The sequence below is a fragment of the Vanellus vanellus genome (genome assembly GCF_965231255.1).
Source record: "Vanellus vanellus genome assembly, chromosome: 5".
Taxonomy (NCBI): Eukaryota; Metazoa; Chordata; class Aves; order Charadriiformes; family Charadriidae; genus Vanellus; species Vanellus vanellus.
The window spans coordinates 54,160,181-54,183,034 of record NC_138910.1 but is presented as its reverse complement, the minus strand read 5'-3'; the positions used below and the strand labels follow the sequence as shown (position 1 = coordinate 54,183,034).

General features: G+C 52.1%; 1 protein-coding gene across 6 annotated transcripts in view; it reads right to left on the bottom strand.

Moving 5' to 3' along the window:
• Nucleotides 1–15,252: 15,252 nt before the first annotated feature.
• The window catches only part of PACS2 (phosphofurin acidic cluster sorting protein 2), a 78,668-nt gene continuing 71,066 nt past the window's right edge, over nt 15,253–22,854 (bottom strand). For all 6 annotated transcript variants that reach the window (XM_082483764.1, XM_082483766.1, XM_082483768.1 and 3 more), the window contains 4 exons: nt 22,179–22,314; nt 18,594–18,820; nt 16,548–16,661; nt 15,253–15,573 (listed from right to left, as the gene is read on the bottom strand). In XM_082483764.1, the coding sequence (XP_082339890.1) occupies nt 15,455–15,573; nt 16,548–16,661; nt 18,594–18,820; nt 22,179–22,314 (596 nt within the window). In that variant the 3' untranslated portion in view covers nt 15,253–15,454. The remainder of the gene's footprint in view (nt 15,574–16,547; nt 16,662–18,593; nt 18,821–22,178; nt 22,315–22,854) is intronic.

Here is a 22,854-nt window from a genome sequence, read left to right as displayed (position 1 = left end):
GTCCTTCCCCAGCTCTCCTTGTAGGCCCCTTTTAGGTACTGAAAGGCCACTATAAGGTCTCCCCAGAGCCTTCTCCAGGCTGAACACCCCAACTCTCTCAGCCTGTCCTCGTAGGAGAGGTGCTCCAGCCCTCTGATCATCTTTGTGGCCCTCCTCTGGACCCGCTCCAACAATACCATGTCTTTCCTATGTTGAGGGCTCCAGAGCCAGCTGCAAACAGCTTTACAGATGTTACAAATCCACAGAGCATATATCAACACAGTTGTTACAGGTCTGGCTCCAAACACACCTAAGCTGGCTGACAACACACTCTCCGCCATGTAGGTTTCCCAATTAAAGGCTAATGAATGCTGAAGCGGTCTGATATGGGGGAGAGGGGGAAGGAAAGGAAGACTGTAAAACACAAGAAGATAAAGTTGTGTAACTAGAAACAATGAAAGGAAAAGATGCAGAAACCCACTGCCTGGCTGTTGCCGAAACATGATAAGCTAGAAGCCGTCCTATATTTATTAGGGCCAATGACCACAGAAACCTATTAGTATGTTGCAAGAATAAACTTTTTTTATTATCTTTACTGGTTATTTAATACCTCCTTCCACTAAACCCATTCTCAGCTCAAGTTACCTTCAAACACTTCACTTCAGCTAAAAGAAAGAAAAAAAAAAAAACCCAAACCAAACCCCAAAACAAAAACCCCACCCTAACCCCTCCTGCAACCTGAAATACATACATACCAATAACAAAGCAAGGGGACAGTAGAGGGTTTACACATGTCCCTGCAGTGAATTTATCTGAATTACATGCTCCAGATCTGGACTCAATGACATGTTTCTGTGCAAGCTTCCTTAATAGCTCTGTACCTTGGTTCTTTACCAGGAAAAGCACAGAAAATTATTATTGACATCATTATGATGTCAAGAGGACCAATGAACCCATCTGCTCACAGCTCTCTAGCATGGATGTTAGGAGTCGTATGCCACCAGGAGAGTCTGGATTCCAAACAGGGGTATGTAACGGGATGGGGGGCAGGTCAAACTGCAGTCCCCAGCCACGCATTAATAACACCCTACAATAACAGAGAGATGATGTCATGCTGCCATTCGTAAAAACTTTGGGGATGGCTACACTGAAATGAGAAGTATGACTGCAGCACAGAGAGGTGCACCAATACCAATACTAGTGAGCAAGAGTAACACCAACTAAATTGGAGAGCTTCAGTCTCCAGCACACTGCAATAAAGATGCTGGGAGTCTCAGGTGCCCATGCCAGGCGCTGTGGGGTCAAGATTTCACTTACATCTAACACATTAGATTTGGCTAGTATGCGTGTGTTTGACTAACCTGTGATCATATCTTCCAATGCCATTTAAACACACCTTAAACATACCCAGACATGAAAACAATGATAATTTTGTAGCCTAGTACACTCCCAAACAAAAGGGTAACTCTTACAACTCGGGAACATATAAAAGGCTTTTCATCTAAAAGCATAAACTGACAGTTGTCTCAGGAAAACCGTTGGCTTCAGTAGTTCTTCCTCCATCCTTCCTCTACTTTCTTTCCCCATCCCCTTGTTCCCAGCCCTCCCACTGAGCCCATTCAGCTGTTCACACAGTCCCACGGTGAACCAGATCGGGTAGCTGATGCAGAATAAAAATAATCCAGGAAAAAACAAAGAGTGAGGAGGAGGGAAGGTGGAAAATTTAAGTTCCTCAATTCAGTGCAAGATGGAAATGCAAAAATTGTTGTTTCACTGCATCGAGGGAATGTCACAGGGGCATAAACCTGCAGTGGGGTTCAATCAATTACTGCTGCTGAAGAAATACTTGTCGTACTACAATTAAACTCTCCCAGAGAAGGTGGAGACAGAATAGCTGTTGGAAGGTCTCTTGATACCGAGATGACCTGTTCTCTTCCAAGCAGCTGACACAGCACTCTCCTGAAAGCGGAGCCTGGCACTAGCTAGAACAATGAACATCTCTCTCCCACATGCATTTTTTCATCAGAGGCCCCAAATTCCAGCTCAGAGGTCCCAAGCTTCTCAGATCTGGTGTTTATCCAACATTCCCATACGGTCTGTGATTGTGCAGACTGCCAGTCCTCTCCATGAAGCGGCAGACCAGCCCACCATGACTCTTTCCAAGCAAAAGCAGCCCACTCTCATCATGCTGCCATTTATTTCATAGCTGTACAGCAGCTGTTAAGAAAACCTTCGCTTCACTGGAGGCAGGCGATTCCAGGATTTCCTTCTGGACAATGAGCAAGATCCCATATTTCATTTTGGAATTTGATACCCTGGCATTTTCCCTACACATTTAAGAAGTTTCACATCCCCCGAGAACCCTGGTAGCTTGTAAGAGTCCCATTTGTACTGGCAACCAACCGCCCTCCAGTAGAAACTTGGCAGGAACCAGGAGAACCAGTTGCTTTCTCTAAGCAACTTGACACCACCAGTCAAAATACCCACAGAGTTTTACAACCATTCAAGTGGCAGCTCCTAGCCCCCTCAGCATGCTCGCTGTGTGACACAACAAGAAGGAGAAGACTTGCATGCCACTTTCGGCCCCCATAGTGCAGTCTCCTCAACTCCTCTATAAAGAAACTACTGTATGTCAACATTAGAAGAGAGCAAGACACTTCATGTCCTCTGGAAGAGCTGTCAACTACGCGTTTTAAAAATCAGTCTTTATCAGAGATGTGCAATCCACCTACTGGTTTCTGAAAACAAATATTCACGGTGTTTTATGATTAGGCCAAAAGCGATCACCATCCTTTCTGAGTCAACATATGCTTCTAGGAGCACTATTGATCTATAGCGAACAAGCTCCTTTTGGTAGCTGTTAGGTCTGGAGTTCATACAACACAATTCGGGAGCCACAAGAATAATAACAGATTATCTGCTGAATGTTTGTCTTCCAGTAGGAAGTATATGAAATGACTATGCACAAATCCCATTCAGGATTTAATCCTGCCCTGGAGTTCACACTCAACTACAGTGCACAAAACCATTAATGGGAGATACCAGCACCAGAGGTCAGAAACAATTCAATAATACAAACTCCTCCGGCTCAGGCTGAACAGAGCACTCATAGAGAAACAGCTGCATCCATCCATATGTTGATCTTGGTAATATGTCAAATCAAGACTTCATCCATATGTACAATAACGGAGCACTGTAACCTTGGCTATCAGCCAACTGCCTTGCCCTCTGCCCGGAAAGGTTATGGAGCAAATCCTGGACACCATTTCCAACTACAGGAAAGACAAGAAGGTGACGGAGACCAGCCAAAATGGATATATGCCTGACTAACTTGACTCCCTTCTGGGATAAAAAGAGTGGCTGAGGGGAGAGCAGGTGTGTGTTATACACCTTGACTTCGTGTCAAAGGCTGTGGGGCTAGTCTCCCACAGCATCCTTCGAACCAAAGTGCTGAGGTGTGGCCTGGATAACCAGACAATAAAGGTGGGAGAAATCTGGCTGGAACGCCAGGCTCAAGGATTGTGATCAGCAGTTACAACCTTCACCCAGCTGCTAGTTACTAATGGCATCCCTCAAGGATCAACACTGGGGCCAGCCCTGCTTAGAAGGTTTTTAATGGGCTGGATAAGGACTAGAGTATGCTCTCTAAAAGTTGGGAAAAGCATACCACATGCTGGAGGGCAGGGCTGCTATTCAGAGGGACTTCAGCGAGCTGGAAAATGGGTTAACAAGAACCTCAGGAAGCTCAACTACAGCTAGAGCAAAGCCCCACATCTGGGGTGGGATAACTCCCTGCAGCAGTACAGGCTGTTAGCACAGCATCTCTGTTGGAAGGCACCTGGTAAAACAACAAATTGCCCAGGAACCAGCAGCACACCCTTGCAGCAAAGGCAGCCAACATTGCCGTGTTAGCAGGAGTGCAGCCAGCAGGGCGAGAGGACGGATGCTGCCCCTCTGCTAAGCACTTGTGAGAGCCGGGTCCAACTAACTTGGGCTCCCCAGCTCAAGGGTGGTGACATACAGGCAGAAGTCCAGAAGAGGCCACTGAGGTGGTCAGTGCTGGCACATGGGGCATGCAAAGAAAGGCAGAGAGAGGCAGGTTAGGTCGGCCCAGGAAGGAGAAAGCTCCGGGCAGGCGTTACTGCTGTCTACAACTACTGAGGAGGAGGTGTGGAGCAGATGGGGACAGGTTCTTCTCAGAGATGCTCAGGGACATGATAAGGGACAAGGGACACCAGCTGGAACATGAGAAAATCCAGCCAGGCACATGGAAACAAGTATTTGCCATAAGTGTGGTCAACCACTGGACAGGGCTTAAAGTAAGGGTGGCATCGCCAGCCATCCTTAAAGATACTCAGGACCAGGCTGGACAGAGCTCTGAGCACCCTGCTCCAACAGGACAGCTTCTAGCAGGAGGTCAGCCTAGAGATTTTCAGAAGTCCCTTCTCACCACCCATGGGATACACAGTACAGATTTTTGTCACACAAAATACTAGAGACAACATTCCACACGAGACTGGAGCCTATAACAATAAATGCCAAACAATAATTTCCAGGAAACAATTCCCTTCCCAAGTCAGACCAGGAACCGAGCTGTAAATTTCCACAACTCTTGTCCTTCATCTTTCTGTTCTCAGCATCTCCAAACCAACATAATGCTACATGCACACTATCAGCTTGTAGCAACTCAAGAAACAAAGCTGGGACAGCCAAGAGGCACACCTTATCCCTCTGTGAAACCAAGTGCAACCAGAAAAAAAAAAAGTATGAACATGACAAAAGAAGTGGCATTTTTCAGAGCACAAAGTAAGGGTAGGCCAGAAAAGCGGAAAGAACAGAAAATAGTTGTTGATGGAGAGCAGCCAGACAGGATGGCTTGGCCACCTTCACTGTATTTTTTGCCTTGTTTACTTTACTCCGGTTTTACAGAACTCCACAAGAAATAGGGCATTTTGAAAAGGAGGGAACCCCACAAAAACATCTTCTTGCACATCTTATAGTCCCGGGGAGAAGGACGGTCCACAGAAAAGCTTTTATGAAGGAAAATGGCCGAGCACAAATTCATGCCAGACCACCCTTGGATTATATTCCATAAAATGCAATCCCAAACCCTGTTGCCTCTCCTTTCTCTTCACGTGAGTCAAAACAAAGGACAATCAGACAGGATCGCAACCCTGAATAGAAGACTAATGGGAAACCATACAACAAAACAGCAAGGGTGGAAGGGGAGGCCAACATCTGCAGGACGTGCCTCACACCAGCTCCCCGGTCTACCAGCAGCCTCTGCCCATCTTTGTGCTCCTTTTTATCTCAGCAACTGCTCCTTTTGGTCCCCATCCCTACAACCTCGCATGACCCCCATTCTAAGCAGCCACCCTGCCGTTCACTCCATCCCGGGGCCCATCCCGACGCCTCCCCGCCTTGCCCCAGCCCCACCAACCCATCTCACCCTGCCTGTGCTCCGTCCCAGACCTGCCCTCTGCTCCTCTGCCCAAGCCCCCCGAGCACCCCCAGCCCCTCACCTCACATGCATCATCTCCCTGCACCCTCAAGCCCCGTGTGGCCCCCGCATAAGGCCGTCCTCCACTCCTTACCCCTCACCTAAAGCCTTCCCCACATCCCCAGCTCCCATAACACCAGCACACCGCCCCGTCTCACCCCGCAGCCCGCACAAGCGCTCCCCCACAGCAGCCCTTCACCCCGTTTAACCCCACACCAGGCCTCCCTTCACCCCACGCCGCCCCCTCCCCACAGCTCACCAGGCCCCTTGCCCCGCTCCCGCCTCACCCGCCTCCCGCCCCGGCCTCCGGCCGCCCCGCCGGAGCCCCCCCCCCCCTCAGGCCCCGCGCCCCGCCAGCCTCGCTGCCGGGCTGCCCCCCCCGGCTCCCGACCCGCCCCAGGCGCTGCCTGAACCCCGGCCTCTCGCTCGCCCCGGCCTCCCGCTGCCCCGCTGGGCCACCGCCCCGCCCCGGGCCTGCCCTGCCGCCGCGGCCCGCCGGGCCCCCGAGGCGCCGCTCACACGCGGGAGGGAGTGAAGGGGAAGGAGGCGCGGCGGGGCCGGGCCGGGCCGCGGCGAGGCCGGGGCCCCGGGGGCGCTTACCTCCGACCCGGTACATGTTGGCGGCCATGCCCGGGACGGGGCCGGGTGCGGGGCGCGGGCCGCTCCCGCCGCCGCCTCCAGGTGCCGGATCCGCTGGAAAATGGAGGCTGGAGCGACCGGGCGGGGGAGGGGAGCGGGGGAATTAAAGGGGCCGCGCCGGCTGCCGCCCGGCCGACAGAGAGGGAGGGAGAGAGGCAGGCGGAGGGCGGGGCGGCGGCGGGCCGGCGGCGGCGGCGGGCCCGGGCGGTAGAGGGGCCCGGCGGCGGGAGGGAGGGAAGGAGGGGGAAGGAGCCGGCCCCGCCGCCCAGCCCGCAGCCTGTGAGGGCGGCGCTCCGCGGCCTGCGCCCGGCGGGAGGGGAGCGGGCCTGCCGGCGGGCAGCGCCTCTCCTCCTCACACACACACACACACACACACACGCCCCCGCCTGTCCTCACACAGCCCTCCTCGCACAGCTCGCCCGTCGCCACACGGGCTCAGCCCTCCTCACAGCCCCCGCCTGTCCTGGTATGGACAGCTCTCCTCACACACACACACACACACACACACACACACGCGGCCTGTCCTCACGTACAGCCCGACACACACACGCTCAAACACCACCTGCCCTCCTCACACATACACACGTCCGCCTGTACTCGCAGCCCTCCTCATACATATACCTGTACTCACACACAGCCCTCCACACGTACACCTGTACTCACACTCAGCCCTCCACACATACATCTGCCTGTACTCACAGCCCTCCTCACACACGTCTGCCTGTACTCACAGCCCTCCTTCTACACATGCTGGGTATACTCACAGACCACACACACAGAGCTCTTCACACACAGGTCCACCTGTACTCACAGCCACACACACATACCTCTGCCTGTAGTCACAGCCCTTCTACACACACTGGGTATACTCACAGCCCTCCACACACACTTCTACTCACACACAGCCTTCTTCACATACAAGTCTGCCTGTAGTCACAGCCCTCCTCACACACACATCCGCCTGTACTCACAGCCTTCCTCATTCACACCAGCCCTTCCCACAGCCTGTATTCTCATACAGCCTCCATGAAAAGACAGTGCCTGTTCTTGCAGACAGCCCCCATGCTGCCTGTCCTCACACACACACACAGCCTGCTCACACCACACAACACCCACACACACACACACCCCTGTACTTACACCCATGTGCTGTCATGTCCCCATGGTACATCCCTCCATCCCTTCACACACACGTGTAAGTCCCGTGCCCTACACACACTCCTACACAGTGTCCCTCAGATCCCTGTGATGGCGAGGTGCTGCCTGTCCCATCCCCTCCACTGCCCCTTGAGACACTGCCCTGGTGGGACCTTCCCCCTCCTCAGGTGTCACAGCCCAAAAGGTGAAATGTAGGTGACCGCCTTAGCTTCCCCTTGCCCACTGACCTGGGGGTGTCACCCACGCACTGCTCCTCTCCAGGTGTCTCCTCAGCTGCCCTGCAGTGGTTGCGTGGTTGTTGAACAGTCGCCGGCTCCAGATAGCTCTGCAAAACTGCCACATCGCCGCTGCCATTTCCTCTCCTACAGGAACTAAGAGGTTGACACTAAAAAATGCCCCAAGAAACCATCAGTCTTTGGTATGTAACACCTTTACAGCAGGTCCCTCAGTGAGGGCTAACAAAGTAAAGCAGAACAGGTGACCAGCCACCCCCCCTGAGGACTTCTCCATGCACATGGCCCAAGGCTGGATGGTGAACCCCAACGAAGAGCTACACCTCCAACAGGCAGCAGAGGCAGACCCAGGCACCGCTGGCCTCTCTGGCATGGCAGGATGTCTACACTCGCTCTTCGGCTCCAGCGCAGAGCTGGAGAATCACCTCATGTTGCCTGAGCCCAAGGTGTCAGCCCAAGAGCCCTCCTCACAGTCGGGCAGGTCATAATGGCCAAAAAATATCTGTCACCAAACTCTTTGCTGGAGTAAGCAGTTGATGGCACAAATGGTCATACCCTGTACCGGGGCTGGGCACAGCCACTGCCTGCGCTCTCAACCCCAGTTCTCATAAAGCCCTGAAACAGCTACACAAGACTGCCCAAAACCTTGACAACTGCCAAAATACATCTATTTGAAAAAGAACAGGGCTTTTGTTAAAATTCGCTTTGCATGTTAGAAAAAAAAAACACAAAAAAACAAAAAACAAACCCAACCCCAAATCTCTGACAGTCCTCAGATCCCAGTAGGGCATAAGGCTCTGCTTTCGTGTTTCCAATGCATGAAAGGAGCACAGCTGAGCGAGGAAAGCACCTCAGGGGGTGAAAATCGTTCAGCCAAAAAATGTTCAATGCACTGGGGCGGGGGGGGGGGGGGGGGGGGGGAAGCACTGCCGTGATATTTCCCCCCCTTTCAGAGCTGGCTGGGGGAGCACGTGCCGGCACAGCCATCGGGGACACTGCAGGGTGCGAGGGCTGGTTCTCCCCTGGCTGCTTCTGCAACCGTTCTGCAGAGCAGAAAATAATTCAGTAGGACACAAAAAAATTATCCAGAACAAATATTTACAAATCGCATCATGGGGCACTCGGTAGTTGCACACGAAGCAGCGGCCAGTCACATAGTGCTGACTGCTCTTTCCAGATGCTAAATTGTTTTTTAAACGATAGTAACAAAACCATGTCGGAACTTCCCTGCTGTTCCTCTTCCAGGTTAAGCAATAGCTGTGGTCACCGCTGGGGCGTTGCGCAATGGGAGGGAGCTGGCGGCGGCGGCGGCCACAGCCTGGGAAGGAGCAGGGCTCTTGCAATGCCCCATCTCCCACCACCAAACCCCACTCCCACGGGTGGGCCACCAACTCCCACCGTGGCAAAACCAACCATTCCAGAAGGCTTTTGGGTGCACCCTGGCAGGGCATCGCTTGCATTTGATGCCTCTAGGCGTGGCAGTGAGGGTGCACATCCGCTGAGAAAAGCCAAGACCTGCAGAAGGAAGACACTGGCACTTTGAGAGCCCAGTCCGGGGTTGCCTGGCAGAAATTGGCTTATTCCAGCACACGTGGGTGAGGGAGGCACTCTAGGCCCATTGCGTATGACCTGACACACCCCGGTCCCGACCCATCCTTGCTCCACCCGGCTCTGTTTTCCTTCTCCTCCCTTCCAGAAGACAGGGGACTGTGCCCATGGCCCCACTGGGACTTCTGGCTTGGTGTGGAGAGCCCATGTATGCTCCCTGCTGATGTAAGGAGCGCTCTGCTCCCCCTGCCAGCTCCTGAGCCTTCCCACTGCTCCAGTCCCCTCTGCTTGCGCCCTCCTTCCTGTGCTAAGATGAGGTCCTCCACGGGCACTAAAAGGTGAAGCTCAGACTGCTCCTCTTCCACATAGCTGGGCCCTTGGTGCAGTGTTACAGTTAAACCTGTGCAAAAAATACGTGGCCAAAACAGAGCCTTGACCCACTTGTCTCCCCAAGCTGCCCCACAGTGCTCCCCCCATCTCACCAGCAGCCAGGCCCTCTCCATGGCTTTTGGTGCTGCCTCTGCACTCAAGAGTCCCAAATTTGTCCCATCCCAAGCTACATACCTTCCTCCTGCCTGGACTTGTCCAAGCCCTGGTCAGTGTCACCTGGGTGGGACTTGTGTCACCTCCTGCAGCAGAGTGGCCAGGCCAGAAATGCGTCTGCAAGCCTGGCCAGGCCAAGAGGAGGAGCTGGGACATCCACTGAGACCTCTGTGCTTTGAGAGCAGCTGGCCCACTGCGGGGGCTCCCTTCACCCCACCCCCAGCTCCTTGCTCCAACAGCAGCCACCCCTCCTGCCCCCACCCTTGGCCAGGGGAACCACAGGGATGCAGGCTGCTCCGGCTCGACATTCCCACTGCTGCCTCCAACATCTCTATCTTGGGAACCACGACCATGGTCACATTTCTGAAAATTTCTTCACCTTTCTGCCTCAAAACAGCTGTTTTTCTCTTTTCTTTCCTTCTCTCCACCTTCCCACTCCCCAGCATCAAGCCCAGGTGCTTCCCACCCCCAGACCAGAAATGGGCACCAGTCTAGTCCCTACTCACTGGGAGGGGGTGAGGACCGGGTGCTAGAGAGGGCTGTTGGATCCAGGAGAGCTACAGGAGGTGAGTGGGTCACTCTGGGCGAGGGGGAAACAGGCATGCAAAACCACAGGAGGGCTCAGTGCTGGGGAGGACGTGCAGATCCACCAGCTCTGCCCTGGAAGTGCTGCCTGGCAGCCAGATAAATAAAGCAAGAGATGCCCCCCCACTAGAAAGCCACGCTGCTGTCTCCTACTGGAGACAACTGCCCCAGTCATGCCAGAGCAGCCCCTGCTGAGAGACAACTCAAGGGACGGGTGTGTGCTTTCATGTCCAGTTTTATTAGTGTTGCATTAGTACCATAAAATAGTTGACGAGGTTGAGCACGTTGCAGTTTGTTCCAAAAAAAGGCTATTTACATTTAATCTGTCTTCATTTAAAAAAAAAAAAAAAAAAAAAAAACAAACAAAAAACCAAAACAAACAGAAACAACCTAGAACCCAAACAATACAACAATGAAACAGATGGACAACTCAGAAATCTACAAAGTGGTAACATCCCCTCGTAAGCCACGGTCCGGACAAGGCTGGTGGCACACAGCCCTGGCACACATGGTACCCACACTTCCAAGGTGCTTTCCCTGCGGTCGCGGCATGTATGCAAGTGGACAGGAAACACTGGCAACCCTCCGGCCAAGGCGCAAAGCAGCAGCTGACTGGATGCAGCCCCATACTGGTGCTCTTCCTTAAGGAAACCAGTGACCTGCTGCTTTCCCAGTTGGCATGTCCCCTTCCTCCCCCAGTGCCCTCCCACCCCAGCTCTCCAGTGCTCCCCTCCAGCACAGGCAGCTGGTGAGAAACACGATGGGGCCTTTGCTGCAATTGCAGGTAAAGCACGGGGCAGCGTGGTTCTCGGCTGCGTTTGAGGATGGAAAGCAAACAGGCACATCTCCAGCCCCAGAAACCTCCCAGCCACCCTCTGCAGGATGAAGCCACAAGCCCGTGCTAATTAAAGCAGCAAAACACAGCCAAAGAGACAGTGGCTCTCCCCAAACTCATGTGTAATTAAAGAGGACTCTGCAGTTATCACCGAGATGTAACCGGTAACAATTGAATTGGATGGAAATTGCAGTGCTGAGCTAAAACAGCCACCCAAGATGCCCGTGAAGTCGCCGGCGCCGCAGGAGAGCCAGCAGCTGATCCAACATTGGCAGGGCTGAGGCTGAGCTTTTGTCTCCGGGAAACTCAACCCTGAGGACCAGGAAGCAATCAAGGTGCAACACGATGCCACAAAAACCTTCCATCCTTCATCTGCTCGCCAGCACTGTTAAACTAGGTCAACAGCGCACAGCCCAGCGCAGTGGAGAGCCCGTTCCTGAGACCTCACCTCTGAGAGAGGCGGGGGGCCCTTCGTCCAAGAGCAGCTGGAAACAAAATTGGCTGCTTTGAGAAGCCACAGCCAGGGGAGCAGGAGACAAGCTCTGTGGGGTGCAGGGGCAAGCCATGGGACACAAAGGGACAGGGAAACCAGGGGACACCGACTTCAAAGCACCTCCCAACCGGAGATCAGCTCAGATGCTGCCCGCTCCAGCCCCTGCCTTTGCTGTCAGATCACGTGGCTCCAAAGCAAACCCCATCTAATGCAGGCAGGCGAGATAATGCCACTGTGTTTCTTCTTTTGAGTTGCACCTTCCTCACCAAAACCCTCGAGAGCTGAAGATGGAGCAGGGCTGTCTCTGCTCTAAGCCATCCTTTTGTATTCACCAACTCGCACGCAACCTCCTAACCCCACCAGGCACAGACCCATCGCTGTGCCGGTGGCTCTCCCTGGCCCCACAGCAGGTACCCCTCTGGCCAGCAGAGCTTGCTTGCAGGAGGGTCCCCTGGGAAACTGTTGGGGAAGCTGGGAGGGTGGGAGAGCCGAGATCAGTCACTCATACATGTCACCGGGTGTAAAACCCCTTCCCAAAAAGGCCTAAGCCACGTGCATGCTTTGATGCTCATTTTCCTTAGAAACAGAAACCTGTTTGTCCTCCACTCAGGGACAGAAACAGCTGCACATAGTGGCTCCACACAATACAAGAGAAACAACACAGGTACATCACCCCGACCAGAGCAGCACCACCAAACTTGCACGCCTCCAAGGCATGGGAACACCACAGCCACCCCCTGGTGCACAGCTGCCCACAGGCCAAGCATGATGTTTCCAGACTCCAGGAGGACAAGGCTGAGAAGCCAGCATGTTTCCGTGCACAGGAGAGGCATTTCAGAGCAACGGCAGCTTTCCACAGGGGAGAAACCCTGTGGAGACGCAAGCCCTCAGGTCTCAGGCATACAGAGTTTCACATTCGCTTGTATAAAGTTAGAACCAAACACAAACCAACCTGAAATGCAACGAGCAGAAGTGTTTCTCTCTCACACGTACACACACACGTAACACACACACACACACACAGAGTAGAGCAGGGCAACACACATTTGATAGGCAGGACCCTGGAAATCCTGTCCTAGCTACCATTTGTTTCTTTACAGTAGGTTGAAATACAAAGAGGAGCACAGTGATGGTTCCCTCCCTCACCCCCCCCAGTAAACAAAGTTATTGCAGTCGGTCAGTCCACCCCACCTCTGCAGCACTAACATGCTCCGGCACCGAGAGCTGCCCAGGCTGCGTGTGGCTCCCGATGCTGGAACCCAGCCCAATCCCTCTTGTCACACCAGTGTGAGACTTGAGGAAGAGATTACACACTGACTAATTTCCTTTAAAAAGATTTTTTTTTTTTGATGTAACAGCCTCAATAAAGAAAAAGAAGTGATGTGCTTATACACCATCTCCCACGCTACTGCTACTAGGCAACGCTATACAGTCCCACAGCATCAGCTCAGGTCAACTGAACACGGACGAACCGATGGACACGACGACATTCAGACTAGAGCCGAGCTTCTGCCACAGCCAAGAGCCAGCAGGCAGACCTGGCCACGGGACTGCGGGAAAGAACAAGAGCATTGCAACTAGACAATATGGCCTGCCCAGCAGTGTGCCACCGGGCGTGGGACCATGTCCTCCTCCCCTGCGTGGTCTGAAGGGAATACCCAGTCCCTGGCCAAGTAGGTTGCACTTGTGCTGGGAAAGGGTTTCATGAGATCAGTGTTGGTGAAGCAGCCCCTGCTGTGAGCTGCAACAGGCACCAGCAGGGACCATGCTCTTGCCTAGAGTAACCCCTTGCTCCCTCCCATCAGTAGGAAAAGACCTAACAGAACACATCACCACTGCCCTGCCCAAAACAAACCAGGAGGTCCCTGCACAGCCAAGCAGGGCAAAGCAGCTTCCCCAAGCCTTTAAAAACCCAAGGGTAAGGGATCAAACAAGAAAAAAAAAAGAGGAAAAAATATTGACCTGCAGATGCTGGTAAAGGTTCAAAAGCATCACTGCCCTCAGCAAATGCCTTCTGGAAATGCTGGCAGAGCCTGGCCTGCCAACAAGGGTGGGACCCAAATGGACCACATCAAAAACTTTAGTCCCTTACCCTGAAATGCCAGACATGCCTGCTCTTCCACACAGCCAGCACACTCTGCTCCCTGAACTCCATCTACCACCTGCTCCGAGTCCCTCCCAGGCACGCTTCGGGAAGCCTGGAGAGCAAAAGGCCATATCTGCAGCACCCAGAGCTGCCGCCTGCGGCTTGTCACACCACCTCCTTCTAGAAGCATCCCGTTGTCCTGGTAGCCCAAGTGACCCTGGCAGCAGCAAGGTGTACAAAGTGAACCCAAGTGCAGCCGGAGCCAAGCCAACAGAGGTGTCTCTCTCCACCTAAAAATCTCACTCTTCCATCTCCTGGGTCATCTTGCTGCCCAAGGGGGACAGAGAATCTTGGCTGGCTTAATCCTCTCTCATCCCAGCTACAGCTTCCACTGCACCTTGGGACTGAACCCCCTAGCAAATCCTCAACCCGCACGCAATGCTGTGCCAGGGTAAAAGCATATCCTGCTGGGGAAGGTATGCAATCCACCGAGAAATGGAGAGGAATACTCAGAAAGCAGAAGGTAAGGACAATATCCATCTACAGAGCAGCCTGCAGGAGGCTCTCTACCCCCAGCACCCTTCGTTTTTGTTACAGTCTCTCAGTCCCTACAGGAGAGGTCCTGGGCGGTTCGAGGGCATGGTTAAAATGCGCTCCTGCAGCAGCCCTGAAGCCAGGTGGTCTGTACCCAACCTGGGGGGTGCACGAGGGAGACGGCAGCAGGCTCTGGAGAGCACAGTGTGGTCAGGGCAGGACAAAGGCAGCAGATAAAGCAGCCCACGCTACCTCACGTGTGCGGTTTGACAGATGGACAGGAAGGCAGCTGGACACGCAGAGCGCCTGGCTGGCTCCCAGTCCAGCCACTACAGTGATGTATCACTTCACAGACAACGGCTCATCTTCCTGGGTTTGTTTTTTTGGCAACTTAATTTTTTTTTCCTCTTATTTTTTGTTTTTATTTTTTTTTTAGAAAGCATTAAAAAAAATCTGCAGCTATTAAAAAAAATCCTTTCCCTTTAGAGGCTGGGTGAGGTTTTATTGACAGGTAAATAATCGGTGTGAGTATGTAAATAGCAGCGACCCCACTGATGCAGTGTCCCTCAGCAGCACAGCCAGCTGCAGGGACATTGTGACTGGCTCGGTTTGGTTATTGTCACAGACCTGGGACACTGGAGTTTCTTAACACCTCGTATTTCCCTAATTCCTGTTCCTGCCCAACCCTCCTCAGGCATCTCTTCAGCACAAACACCTGCCCGTCCCTGTGGCAGACTCCACACTCTGAAGGGGGATCTCCTCTCCAGACTCCCTAGCTATGCAAGTGGTTTGTTTTTCAAACTGGACTCCAGACTCGCTGATCTCTCATCCTTTGGCAGCAGGAAGACAGACTGGCCATCTTTTTTTCCTAGTAATACAGAAGGGAGGGGGCCAAACGCACCGGAACGCACATGATCTTCTGCAAAATCCGTTTGAGCTGATCCACGGCTCCCCCAGCCCACTCACACCAATGAGGTCTGAGGTTAATAAGCAGTGCAGTTGCAGTTATTCAGCTATCTGCTTGTAAGTGGTAGGTGTTCTTGGGCAGGTCGCCTGCTCCTGCCAACTCCCCCACAACTTCATGTTGTCAGCACATCTATATTTAAGACTGGGGTTTTTTTTGCCTTTGTTTAAAGGGGTTTCCTTCCCTTGTAGTAAACTTAAGAGTTAATAGAAAAATGTAATTCAAGAGTAATCCAAGCACATCTGTAATTAATTCTGCAGGAGAGGGCAGAGCGACGCGAGTCAGAGTTGGCACGCAATTCCTGGCTCCTGGTGTGCAGTCCCCGGGACGGACAGAAGGTCCCTCCGCCGAGCACGGCTAGAAGTTAGCTTTGGAGTGTCCAAATATGCAGATGGGAAAGTGCTTGACATGAGAGGACCACTGTGCTGCCAGCTGAAAGAACTTGACGTCATTCCACTCCACCCCGTCGATCAGGACTGCAGGGGAGGGTAAAAAGAGAGGAGAGTTAGAAAATACTGATGGAAGTGGCCAGCCTCAAACAGCTTTGCTAGAAACCTCCCTGCAGTCAGCAGAGGGAGGCCTGGTACGTGCTGCTCTGCCTGGCCACCCCACCGCTGTCACTGTAAATAGCTGCATATATGGGGAGAAAGGCTCAAGAGCAGACCAAGTTTAGGGAGAACTGCTCAGACTGTTGTTCCAACATCGCTCACTGACATTGGAGCTCTCCAGACTGCTGATTTCAGCGCCACCTGATCCTATTTCTCAGATTTCCTAAACACACTCCATTTTCTTTTTTGGGCAAATGCACTCTTACAGAGATGGACATCAGTTTCTCCTCACTGGCACTCTTAACCAGGAGATCTGCATCTCCTAAAGAGATGACACACATACTGTGATCACCCCTCACGCTCCCTAGTCTCACAGGGACTACGTCAGGATTAAGGAGGTGACCTAAGCAGATCCCTCTGCTGTTAATAGTGGTGGGAATTATCAGCTGAATAGGCTACGGGGATATTTTTGATACTGGATGCACAGCTCCACTGACAGCCACTTTAGGTCTGCCTGCAGGATGCACATACAGCTCCTGCTGTGGCATGCCTTTGTGCCTGCCTAGAGGAGCAGCCACACTCTCACTGCTCTCTGCCGTCAATTTCCAGACATGCAAGGGAAACAGAGAATGACAGGGAGGAGGAACAGAGCCTGGCCCAGCCCTTGTCCTCATTCAGGGCACTGATTCAGAGGAGTTCCTAGGTAAGGAAGGATTTTCCCACATCCTGGACCTATTGAAACATGTCCCCATGCTGGACACAAAGGCCGTTCCCCAGGAACACCCCCATTACATTGGTTCCAGGGCATCGGGCAGGACACCAGGTCAGCCCTTTGCCTGGAGGACAATGCTAGCAGCTGAGCCTCACCCCGAAGCCCGATGGGATGCAAGAGCTGCACTTACCGCGCAGCATGTTCTGCTGATGTTTCGCTGTACAAATCAACCTGCTGATTCCTTCAATACACTGGCTCTTTGACTCAACCTCCTTGTCTTTTGTTTTCTTGGGCAAAAACATCACTGGAAGAAAATCAAACCGGCACACAGTGAATCTCTGCCACTCACAGGAGCTGCACCAAGACTTGATTGGGTTTTTGCACTTAAGCATTCATGTCTGAAAATTCTAACTCTCATTTTAACTCCTAAAATCATCCCTGTTTGGCAGGAGTTTGATCACATCAGCACTCAGCACCGTCACCTACGGACATGGTCATCTTAGCCCTAAGCATCTTTACGTGAAGCGTTTCCAGTTCATAACCCAAGCCCCAAAGGGCACCTTCAGGATAACTCCTGCTGATCCGTTGGGACACCAGGGAAAACAGCTGCATCTGCGGATGTCCCCAGCCTGCGTCCTGTGCTGGGCTGACGGGATCTGCCGGGCAGCCGCACCACCTAGGGGGCAGTCCCACATATTGCAGACGGTTGCCGGGCAGCACCGTGCTCCAGCCTCCCACGTAGCTGCAGGCAGGTTTGCTGCACACTAACAGCAGCCCAACGTGAGCTGGGCTGCACAGACAGCTGGAGAGCAGGAGGGATTACAAACTATGGGCAGTTGGTGGACAGGGAAGGCATCAGGAGAGCTAAAAAGGGTCCAGTTGCCCGAGAACTGTCCAAATGGATGAGCAAAGATGAACAAACTAGCTACACAAAAGCTGGTGGTGTTGAACACCAGTGCTCCCAGCTGGACCAGCCCCAGTGAAAAATATTTTGAGTGTCTCAGGATTGCTTCTCCCATAGGCATGCCAGGGTGTGGTCAGGGTGGGAGCACTGGTACCAGCAGTGCCACAGCTATGCTGGCCCAGTAGTAACCTGACTGAAGAGTTATGCACCCATGTCCTGCAGCCACAGGTCCAGAAGGTTGTGCTGACCTTCTCTCAGAGCCTCCCAAACCCCTGTTTCCACCAGGAATGACTCCCAGGCCCATGGGCAGGAAGATGTGAAGGACAGCTAATTGGCTATTAAGTGTAAGTGCAGGATTGCCTTGCTGCTTCCTTGAAAAACACTACTCTGCAGAGGTGTTCTCAATTTCTAGTGTTTCACATTACCAAGGCCAGCAGCAATTACAGAATTACTGACAATATCTACAATGCCTTTTTTTTTTTGTTTGGAGAAAATTAACTCCATACGATGATTTCAAGAGCAGAAGATTAAACAAGAAAAATGTTAACATCAGGCTTTGCACTGAGCGCGTTTCTCTTTTACCTCCTTTTGTCCCACAAAGCACTCTGTGCAAGAACATAAGAGCTCCTGTAGAAGAGCTTACATTGCTGCTGCCCTGCTCTGAGTGACACCACCTCTTGTACGTACATGCACACCTAGCAATGGCTTGGTAGGTCTGGTCGGTACATCTGTCTAGCTGTGACAGTTTTATTTTAACATGAGGACACTACGTTAAATCCAGCAAAACATCTGCTGGGGCTACTGCCATATGGTGCAACATGATGGGATGCACACATGTCCTGCCTCTGTCTGCACCTCTGTCATGTGGCAGAGAAGAGACCAGAGCACGGAGCTGTACGGGCTGCAGGGTCTGCCCCGACTCTGATGGTTGGGGGACAAGCTGCCTCTTACCTAATCCAACACCCCAAAACAGCAGGCTAATAAGGAACACAGGGAAGCTGTCCAGAGCAGCATATCTCCTGACTTTCTGGAAAGCCACCCACAAATATCCTTGCTCTGTCCCCACCTTTGTTCTTTTGGGCTATACCATCTCAGCTGTTCAGCTGTCAGTGTGAACACATCCCCTTTTTACAGGACAAAGAGGAGCCACCCTTTCAAACTCTATCACCTTACGCAGTCACTTGTCTACAGACAGACTAGGATTTGGGGGATAAAAATATGACTAAGGTGCTGTAATGCAGGACTGACAAGTCAGGCAGCCCTGGAGCAGCGGAACAGGGAGAGCAGCATTGCATTGTTGGCCTTTGGCAACAGTAAATGTGTCCACCTTACCTTTCTTGTTCTTCTCTTTTGTCACGACAGTCATGGACATCGTTGGAGTGGTGGCAATCTCACCACTGGCAGGTAACCTGCTGACCTGGAGGGACCGGAAAGTGCATTTCAGTGTGTTTTTGGTAGTGGAGGGGTCCTTCTTCTCCGGGTCTCTCTTTCTGTCCATGGGTGGAGCTGCAATCCAGTAATCCACCTGCAGGCCCATCAACTCTGCACCAAGGTTCTGGCTAGAAAACAAGAGAAGAAGGTAATTTCTGAACAGTGCTCAGAGTTCCCCCCATCAGTAGTGGCTGCTGTTCCTGACCAGGTGGTCAGAGGACAAGTGCCTGGCTCTTTAAGAAATCAGGCAGCATCATTTCGTAGTGAGACCCAATAATCACAAAAGCACAAGTCATCACTCAGTGATGCAGTCCGGGTCACATTACATGGTGGCATTGGCTTGGCTGCACAGAACTGCAATGAGCTGAGACAAGCTGACTTGCTGTGCAGCCACAAGGATGAGCAGTGGGAAAGGGAGCAGACAAGTGGTTTCCTAATGTGATGCAGGGTTCAGTGATCCAGCCAGCAAAGGTGATCTGTGAGGTGGCCCTGTTCATTCCAGTTGTTGAGCGGGGAAGAGGGGCTGTAAGCATCCTGCTGCTGCCTCCTGAGCACTGGTGAGTTAACGATTCTGGCCAGGCGCAGTACTGCCAAAATCATCTCTGAGCTGGGGCAAACAAAGAGCTGGTGGGTCCCCGGGCCTTAGGCACTCAGTTCTCAGCCTCTCTGCTTCCACTTTGTATGTCCAAACGCTCTTCCTGCCACCAGCTGCTTCCCTTCCTGTCCAGATGCTCCACCAGGTTACACAGGATCTCTGCTCTCCCCACGTCACTGTAATGGAGTTGGCACTGGGCGATCCACCCCACGGCCCTGCTGCGGGCTGGGGAATTCCTGTGCTGGGAAAACGCTCTGCCAGTCCTGTGATGTTTGCTAAACAACAGCAGGTTTCACGACATGATCTGCTGTTGAAAACTCCCGCGCATTGTGTGGTAACAGAAATGCATCACTAAAACACACTGCCAGCCTTTCCTGAGCCAGAAAAGGGAAGATGAGCAGCCTGGGGAATTCCACCCTTTGCCTGTCCCTGCCTCTCTCTAGCTAACCCCGAGAGGAGCAGGGGTTTATCATTCAGCAGACAGGTATAGGTAGATAGAAGTATAGGTTGACAGCCTATAATTCTTCCTACACAGTGACACAGTGTTGAATAATATGCAAGTACTAGACAAAAGAAACCTAACTTAGTTTATCTACCAGTCTGTGTCCCCTGTTTGAGAAATGGCAATTGTTAAGGGAGATGAATCTGTGATCTTGAATGAAATATGCCTCCTTCTACACCACATATCTAATAAGAAACTCTCAAGGTAAAACAAGGACAGCCCATCATTAAGGTCTTCTCAGCAAATCATTTCCTTTTCTTTGCCATTTATTCAGCTGAAAGCCAGACCGCAAAGCTCAGTTCATCTTTGATTACCAAACCCAGGTTTTGGGTTCTCAGGGCAATTTCAGAAGTGAGGTTCTTTAAGGATAATGTTTTGGAGATGCAGCTTTAGATTTTCAGGCTCCTTTGCATCATGTTTCTCATCTTAGTTGTGAAAGCAAAACATCCTAATGTTCACTATGCCCGGGCAGGATTTTCTGTTCCATCCCTCGTTAAATATGTGTGTTAATCTTTCAGCCTGGGTCACCCTCCACCCCCTGTGCTGTCACATACAGATCAGTGGAGATGGAATGATGTTGAATCCAAACTTCCTAATTTCTTGATGATTTTACCACACAGCATGAAGCCAAAAAGTATTGGATTCCTAGAGCCAGGGTGTCAACTTCAGATGTACCACCTCCACGGCTCACAACCTTAATAGCCTATGCTCTTGTGGGTATGGGTTCCCAAACACTCCCACCTTTCGAAAGCCCACGCAGAGCTGACACTTCAGAGCCTGTGTAGCCCCCAGGTCTCTGCACTGCCAGCCAGCTGTTGCTGGCACCAGCCTGGGGCTGACAGGACCCTCCAGCCACCAAACCGCAGGGAGCCAACGAGAGGACTTGGGGAGCTAAGCCTACTGGCACAGGCCAATGGCCACTAACACCTTTCAGTTGCTGGGCATTTGCTAAACTGGGACTTCCACATTTACATTTCCTCATTAAAAGGGAAGTCTCAAGCCAGTTTAAGAAGTCAGAGGTTAAGGGTCCCTGCAGGGCTCTCTGGGGTGGGCAGGAAAGGTCCCCATTCTGTCTCCAACAGGGACAGAGGGAGATACTGTTTAGGGAGAGCATGTGAGCCCAGTCTCTAACTGCAGAGCATTCCCTTGGACTTTCCCAACCTGACAATCACAGGATTAGGGATATTAGAAGGGACATCCCTTAATCATCCTTTAGTATTCATTAATAGATCTGGTGTCCATGAATGTCCATGCCTAACTGCTCTTTGACCTGCTGATCCTGCTGCCACAGAAGTAGCCGAAGCAGGCACAGTCTCAATATGCCTTTACTGCTTTGTGCCGAAGTCCTTTCCTTCCTCCCTTTTAACTGACCACTTGCCAGTGTCACTGTGTGCCCCCAGGTCTTGTACTGCAGATTTGGTGAATGACAGTTCAATATACAAAGCCACCACCACTGCAATTTTGCAGAACTTAAGTGGCTTACCTCTGCCCCCTCCTCCCCCAAACTGCAGAGTCCAAGTGCTTCTAGTCTGCCCTCACAAGGCTACTGCTGTCCCCTTGATCACATTGCCTGCACTGCCCTGAACCTTTAACTTCACCGTGTGCTTCTGGATACCAGAACTGCACACAAAGTGTTAGCCAGCTACACCAACATTTTGTGCAGCAACAAAATGAGAGTCCTGGCCAGGGCAATTCCAATTCTTTACTGGCAGTTTTCTAGTGGTTTCCTCCCTTCACCCCTAAAAAACTCAGCTAAGCCAGAGCTTCACGTTGCCTATAGGTGCTGTTCTGATATGCTTTCAGACACACACATGAATGGAATCTGCAATTCCACTGACACCTTACAAGTGCCAACTCTCCCCTCACAGACAAAAAGCCTGCTCCTCCTACAAAGTCACTGACTTTACAGTCACTTGGTCCTTAAAAACACCATGTAAGAATTGTGATGGATTAGGCTAGCACCCATGTGTATTAGGGTCAGTATTTTCTTTGGCTACATATCTCCCCAAAAGAATCTAGTCTCAAAGGGAAAATACCAGCAGATGGAGAACACAAACCTTCCCAAACAGATTGCCACAATGGCTCATCAGAATCAGGGTTTCTGCCAGACTACAAGAAACAAGGCTGCTCCTTCTAGTTCAAATGTGTCTGCCCTTGAGTAGTGCAGCCTTCCCATAGGGTGCAAGATCCCCTCTGCCCTCCTCAGCTCCTTGTTGGCCAGCAAGGACACAGTCACCCCAGAGGAAAAAGAGGTGAAAGGGAAAGGTGATGACTTTTGCTAGGGAGGAAGAAAGCAGAGCTATGGGTTTTCCCTGAGAAGAGTTTTCCTCTCCCATGTATGTCAGATAAGACAGCCAAGGGAGATGTAAAGAGACAAAACATGCTTTACCTTGACGATGAGAAGCTGCCTGTGACAGACGGTGAGGAAGGTGGTGTGGGGGAGGCTTCTTTCACAGCAGGAGATACAGAAGGTGGGGTAGAAGAAAGGACACTGGAGCTTGAGGGAGCCGCGTCATCAGAGTCACCTTGCAGAAAAGAAGTCAAACTGTTTGTCTGGGTTCATCTCACAGCCCAGCCCATGCACGCTGGGATAGCTCAGTCTCTTTGCCCACACTCCTGCTGCACAGGTTTTGTTCAGACTCATTCTGTAGATCAGCTAGCCCTTCAGTTCTGACTGCCTCCACACTTAAACCACAGGACTTCCTATGTTTGGGTAAGAGGCAGGCACAGACATTCATACTCCTCTGGGCTTCCCACCTGGCACCTGCTCTCCTAGGGTTTGCTCCCAGCTGATTTTGAGCCTCTATCCCTACTGGGGAATCTCCCCCCACAACCCACTGCAGGGCAGCACCCCTCAGAGACTCTTGGAGAACTTAGTACCTCTGGGCTGATCACAGGGACCTCCCCATTCCCCCTGTTTCCACCCTCCACAACCAAAGCATCATCCCCTTCATGTTGGCCCTTTAGGATAGTGGGAGTGGTGTGGCAGCAAGGAGTGATCCACAGAAGGGCTGCCTCCACACACAAACCTATGTGTAACCCAGGCCACAGGAATCTGGGTTTAA